This window comes from Nicotiana attenuata, unplaced genomic scaffold (genome assembly GCF_001879085.1).
Source record: "Nicotiana attenuata strain UT unplaced genomic scaffold, NIATTr2, whole genome shotgun sequence".
In the NCBI taxonomy this organism is placed as follows: Eukaryota; Viridiplantae; Streptophyta; class Magnoliopsida; order Solanales; family Solanaceae; genus Nicotiana; species Nicotiana attenuata.
This window is the reverse complement of record NW_017670494.1, coordinates 563,725-570,003: the sequence shown is the minus strand read 5'-3', so window position 1 is coordinate 570,003 and position 6,279 is coordinate 563,725. Positions and strand designations below refer to the sequence as shown.

At 39.6% G+C, this 6,279-nt stretch overlaps 2 protein-coding genes and 1 non-coding gene across 3 annotated transcripts; 2 read left to right on the top strand and 1 right to left on the bottom strand.

Annotated features, from left to right (window-relative positions):
• The first annotated feature begins 737 nt into the window (after positions 1 to 737).
• Positions 738 to 1,979, top strand: LOC109240202 (UDP-glycosyltransferase 13-like). Its single transcript, XM_019406840.1, has one exon. It carries the CDS (start codon positions 738 to 740, stop codon positions 1,977 to 1,979), a length of 1,242 nt encoding a protein of 413 aa, XP_019262385.1.
• Positions 1,980 to 2,191: 212 nt separating this feature from the next.
• On the bottom strand, positions 2,192 to 5,954 carry LOC109240211 (probable mitochondrial saccharopine dehydrogenase-like oxidoreductase At5g39410). The gene is made up of 2 exons (XM_019406846.1): positions 4,889 to 5,954; positions 2,192 to 3,008 (listed from the first exon to the last, which is right to left on the bottom strand). The coding sequence occupies exons 1-2, from the start codon at positions 5,555 to 5,557 to the stop codon at positions 2,322 to 2,324; spliced, it is 1,356 nt and encodes a 451-aa protein (XP_019262391.1). The 5' UTR covers positions 5,558 to 5,954; the 3' UTR covers positions 2,192 to 2,321.
• TRNAQ-UUG lies at positions 5,780 to 5,851 on the top strand. Its single transcript has one exon. It is a non-coding gene; the product is annotated as a tRNA-Gln (tRNA).
• Positions 5,955 to 6,279: the final 325 nt, after the last annotated feature.

The window sequence follows — 6,279 nt, the reverse complement described above, 5'->3', positions numbered from 1 at the left end:
GAAGTAAGATGGCCTATATTTATAGAGTAGAGTTCTTGGTCCCCAAGTAAAGAAAAAAGAATAAAAGAAAATACTTTTATTCTTTGGCTCCAAGTTTGAATACTTCGGCTCCAAGTTGCTATGGATAATTTAGGCCATATCTTACACGTTTCGATATATCTAATTTTTTACATTTTGACACCCTTGATGAAAATCATGGCTCCGCCCCTCACCGGAGATACTAAAGTTGATTCCTTTTCCTGTTCCTCAAACTACAAAACAAGCATATGAAAGCGAACAAATACCTAATTGTACTAAACTATTTTTCTTCTCTCTTTTCTACTGAATCCCAAACAATAATAGGATAATGATGTGCACGAATTTGATACCAGCAACGCCTTATTCTTTAATAAAAGCATCTAGCTAATCCCTCTATTTCTGCAGAATCATTCTTCAATTCCTCCTTTTGCACCAGCCAATCCATCAAGATGTCTAATTCTAGTGTCAACCAATTTTGCTCAAACTCACCAAAATCGTTGCCGCACCCGTGTCAGATCCTTACAAAATGCACTACTTTTGGAGGATCCGACACGCACCCTAAATCACTTTTGAAGAGTTCGAGCAACATAGGTGTCAACTCTGGTAAGCCATTTCACATATTATTTCTCCCTAGTGGTTTGGGAGTGGGTCAAATGGTTCCATTTTTTCGACTAGCTTCCATGTTAGCTTCACAGAAATGTAAAATCACCTTCATAACCATGAAACTTGAAATCTCTACTACAGAGTCGAGCATCATCTCCAACTTTTTCTCCAATTACCCTGAAATCAAGCAACTAGATTTTCATATTCTTCCTTTGAATACTTCAACTTCCAACATTAGTGATCCTTTCATCAGACAAATTGATGCCATTAGTAACTCACTTCACCAGCTCGGCCCTCTGATATATTCTTTGAATGAACCAGTTTCTGCAATTGTCTCCGACTTTATTATTGCATCTAGTCTTTCACAAGTTTCTACAAATCTGAACATTTCTCTTTACATTATCTCAACAACATCAGCTAAATTTTACACTACTGTAGCTTACCTTCCAGTACTGTTGTCCGACAATCCTGCTGCATTTAAAAACCTTTCGAGCAGTCTCAAGATCCCAGGTTTAGGATCGGTTCCAAAATCAAGTGTCCCTTGTTCATGGCTGGATGATTCACCATCAAACTATGTCTTGAAAGCCTACTTGCTGCCAAATGCTCGAGCTCTCCCTCAAGTGACCGGTGTATTTCTGAACACCTTTGACTGGTTTGAACCAGAAACAATTGCTGCCCTCGATGAAGGAAGAGTAACAAGTGCTCTTCCACTTGTTTTACCTGTTGGTCCTGTGGGAAATAACAAGCTAGGAGAAGACAATCAGTGTCCATGGTTTGCTGAACAACCTGCTGAATCGGTTGTTTATGTTAACTTTGGAACTACAGAGCCGATTTCTTCACAACAATTAAGAGAAATAAAAAAAGGACTAGAGATATGCGGATATAAGTTTCTATGGGTGCTAAAAGAAGAGCTTCTGGAGTTGTTTGGAAGTACACTCCTGGAGGAGATGGAAAAGAAAGGGAAAATAGTGAAAGCAGGGGAGTATGAGGAAGCCATTATAGAACATCCAGCCATTGGACTTTTCGTGAACCAGTGCGAATGGGATTCAGTGATGAATGCAGCTTGGTCAGGAGTACCAATGCTGGCATGGCCACAACATGGTGATCAAAAGTTGAATGCAGAAGTTGTAGAGAAGGCTGGATTGGGGAGGTGGGTAAAAGAATGGGGTTGGGGCGAGGAAAATCTAGTAAACGGTGAGGAGATTGCAGAGAAGGTGAAAAACTTTATGGGAGATGTTGAAATGAAGGTTAAGGCTATGAAAGTGAGGGATCAGGCCAGAAAGGCCAAGGAAATCGGAGGGAGCTCCGAGAAGAGGCTCAGGAAATTCATCGAAATGTTAAAAGCAGAAGAAAAATGATGTATACCTTATTGTAAATGGAACTTGTATGTTGTTAAAGTCAAAATATTCATAGGATTTGACAGACCACAACAAATTGTCAAAACAAAATAAATCTTATCCAGTTACCTCAAAACGTTAAAGAAGGAAAGCGAAATATGGACAGGGATTCTGGAGATAGTTTTGGAAGGAAAAATGGTGAGGAAACACCTTAGGGCATTCAGAGAGCATAATAAAAAAACTACAGAAAATACAATTAGAAGAGAACACACAAAGAAAGCAAAAGATTTGTAGAATTATTCGCCCTTTGGCATAAATTCAAATGTTCCCATATGACTAAAACTGCACGGAACTACCATTTAGTTAGATAGTGTTCTTTGAAATAACATCAAAAGATATTCCATTCTGTTGAAGCCTGTCTTGGAGGTCTGTCGCACCAAAAACAATCCCAGGGGGGTAAACACCTCCCTTTGGAAGATTATTACGTTCCTTGAGCAAAATAAGGGCACACTGGACAAGAATGATAGGAGTTGTCAAATAACCAATCTCAGGTCCCATTACTCTTGTAATTATCTCCGCATCGGGTTTCCTGTTTCCTTGTGATGCAAGACTGTCGTCACTAAATCCGTGTCCGACGAACCACATCTTAAAGGTAGCACTTGCCACTTCATCTTCAGTTGGACCTTTTTTCCTGAACCATCCAAGACTGAACAATGAAGGGAATTTCAAGAGCAGCCATCTGCCGATACCAGTTTTACCGAAGAGACCAATGAAAACCCCAACGGTAATGAAACGAATAACTCCTAACAGAGATTTCGAAGCTATCTTCACACCAAAGTGAGCTGGCTTTATGGTTGACCAAAAAGCCTCCCTCCTCTCAATCTGTTCAGTGCTTTCATTGACACCAGGTAAACCACCAGGATTTTCAGCCAAACATGAAAGTGTTCTCCGCACTACAATTGCATCTGCTGATGGTAACTTTACAGCCCAAACACCAACTTCCTTTAGGTGGTCCAGCAATGGACCTTTAGGAGGACGAGGACCAGGAATCTGAGACAAACAGGAAAATATTGGAGAGTGAGAGAGAGATAAAATGTTTCGCAATGTGTTATTTAACAGGGAAGGCATGAATGATGTTGTCCCCATAGCTGCACGGTACATACGTATGGCCATGTGCAATATAATATTTAGCAAATATTGCAGGTATCAAATATATAGAGTCCATTTAACAATGAATATCTATTACATACTCATTCATGTCATATACATCGATCATAAGGTGTATGAATCCCCATCATCTACTCATTCATGCCACCAGAAATCAACCATAAGATTTATGAATCCCCATCATTCAAATATTTATGCTATCCATCATAAGGTTTATGAATCCTTACCTCATCAACATCATCAAATATTGACTACAACATGCGTACTACAGAAACAGTTAAATTGGGTTCTCACGGTTCCAAATGTAAAATACATTTGTATAACATTCTGCAAATGAGGAAAATCACCTAAATGTAATTGACTTTGGATTTTGACTAAAATTCACATGCTCGAACACATAATGACCAATTGACTTCTAAACTGTAAAGGATCAATTGCTTCTTAACCTGCAGCATTTCTCTCTTGGAACAAAAGAATAGTGAAGATAGAAAGTTATGCAACGATTTGACATATGTTGTTGTTTCAAGCCTTCCCAGGGCAGAGCATATAATAGTTTCTAGGTCTCTGCATTATTTCCACTGCATTCAGATCTAATTCCACTAGTTTTTCTCATTATTCATGAAATCTTTTGAAAGACAAAATCATTTCTCAAATTAGCATCCTCTCTACAGCCTATGTACCATCACTCCCTGCCACCTAATCGGCCCACCACAAGACTAGATAGTAGTGCTGCATCAAATAGTTGTTGGCTGTGGCAAGTATACTGATGGAACTATTTGTTGTAATGTTTATCCGTGCGTGCCTCAATACAGAAAAGAAAATAGAAACGAAAAGACGAAGCATGAAACTAGAGATTGTGGCAGTAGTCACATTTTAATACCACCTACAGATTACAATCCAGCTGTTTTTGGGTCATAAGAACAGATAATAATCTACAATCCAAATTTCTTTTTTATATAAGGTAATCTACTATCCAACTTTATAAGTATTAATCAATCGTCCCATGATACAAGATTTATGTGTCAACTGGTTAAAGTCAAAGAGGGATTATTGCCTGCTAAAAACACACTTGCAGTACATCTGTTTCCATTTCTTTTGATTTATGCTATCTAGTCAACCATATAAATTTACCTAAAATTTCCCCCACAAAGAATGCAGAAGTTGCCAGAAACCCTGAATTATGGCGAGCCAGATCTAAGATTATGATTAACACATAAATGTTGTATATTTTCTCCACATGAGTAGTGTAAGGGCTTTAAAAAAGGGGTTCACACAAATCTTGAGCTACTCCACCCATAGCATTAAGGTTTTGTGTTGGATGCTCAAATTCTTTCGCATGGTATCGAGTCAAGATTTGGTAAGCGCATTCACGTGCTCATAATCCCGCGTTCTAGTTCACAAAGAGGGTGTAAAGTCATATTTGTCCTACATGAGCACTGTACTTTTTAAAAAGTTCATAAAAGTCTAGGACTACTGCACGCATAGTCTTAAAGGTTTTTTGGGTTGGATGCATATATTCTTTCCTATCAACTTCACTAATAATTTGTAAAGATCTTCATACATATTGGTTCACATTTGACGCTAGTGTATCAGTCATGTTATATTGTTGACTAACAAGACCTTTCAATTTTCTATTACTATAATGCTTAGAAGTTCCAGGTGGTTAAATAAACTAAAATTTTACGTCTCTAACTGGATAACTAGCACTGATGACCTCATTACATTGGATATTTTAGTAAGCAAATGAAATCATAAAATCTTACCACAGGACGAGGCCTCTTGGGCCTGGAGCGCCTGAGCTCCTGTAATTTATCCGCGTTAGCCACACCAAGCACCGCTGACTCATACGTTGCGAAGTTTCCAACAATTCTCTTGTCTGATTCCAGACTAAGGTACGCCTCAACCTGATTAGGAACAGCCGGCGGCAGCCACTGTCTCGAATTGAACATCAAGCCCAATTCAGCAGGCACAGAATCAAACCCACAAGCCGAAACAATCAACGATCCCATATCCACAGCCTTATCATGGTACTTCACTTCCATCCTCTCCATAAACTCGGGCTCCCCACAAATATCCAAGTAATCGCAACCCGAATCAGCACATGCCTCAACGACAGGCTCGCCGTAAAGACGAAACGGGCCGACACAATTAAGAATGATCTTAGCCTGAGAAGCGAGGTGGCGGAGAGAAGATGGGTCGGTGGTGTCGGCGGTGAGGATTGGAATTTGGGGTGGTGGGTTTGGACGGGCGGCCCATTGGAGAGCCTGGGAAAGTTTGGAACTGTTACGGCCCGCTATAGCTAAGCTTTTTAAGGGGGAAGATGGAACGTTGAGGAATTTGAGAGCTTCTCTAATGACGTATTTGCCTGTAAAACCTGAGGCTCCTAAGATTATCACGTCGTAAGTCGGGGTTGGACTGACATTTTGAGACATTTTCCGATCGGAAATCAAATACTAGCTGGACAGTGTGATTCGTTTTCGCCTTTGGGTTGCTGTTCACAGGGGAAAAAGAGAGGGGACTTTTGAGAGGAATAGAGAGGGGACTAGAAATGCGTGCCTAACTGCCAAGATCCCGTGATTCTCTTTCCTGGGAATGGTAGTTTCTGAGTGAAAACGTCTCTAAATTTGTTTTTCTGGGCTGCATAACCCGAACATGGTTCTATGGTGTAGTGGTTAGCACTCTGGACTTTGAATCCAGCGACCTGGGTTCGACTCCCGGTAGGACCTTTTTCATTTTTCTTTTATTTCCCTCCCTCTTTGTTCATTGTTCCTTTATCTTTACCTGTTCATTTTGCTCCAAAAGCGCACTTGAATACGTCCAATGTTAACCTATCTGATCAAATTTTTTAGAATTAATTGAATTGAACAATTTCTTCCCCCCCCCCCCCGAACAATTGCTATTTGCATTGGATTCTTCTCAACATACTACTTTGTTGTTTCTTCGATAATACATGAGAATTGATCATCATAACGCACTAATGAACTACATGAGGTAAAGCAAACGCGAACTAATCAAAGACCATTTGAGCTCTTGCTTTTGCGAAAGATCCAATAACCTAAAAAAAAAAAAAAATTATATCAGAAAACGAAAAGAAAGACGTTTCGTTGCAATTACCAAAGCCTGGAAGAAATTTGTAGAGGAAGAGATAATTTTT

Bases quoted from the DNA above. Each gene is read 5' to 3' on its own strand.
- LOC109240202 (XM_019406840.1), top strand. From the start codon at position 738: ATGAAACTTGAAATCTCTACTACAGAGTCGAGCATCATCTCCAACTTT.
- LOC109240211 (XM_019406846.1), bottom strand. From the start codon at position 5,557: ATGTCTCAAAATGTCAGTCCAACCCCGACTTACGACGTGATAATCTTA. The intron at 3,009-4,888 runs GTAAGATTTTAT...TGTTTGTCTCAG, and splicing joins CCAAGAGGCCTCGTCCTGTG to ATTCCTGGTCCTCGTCCTCC.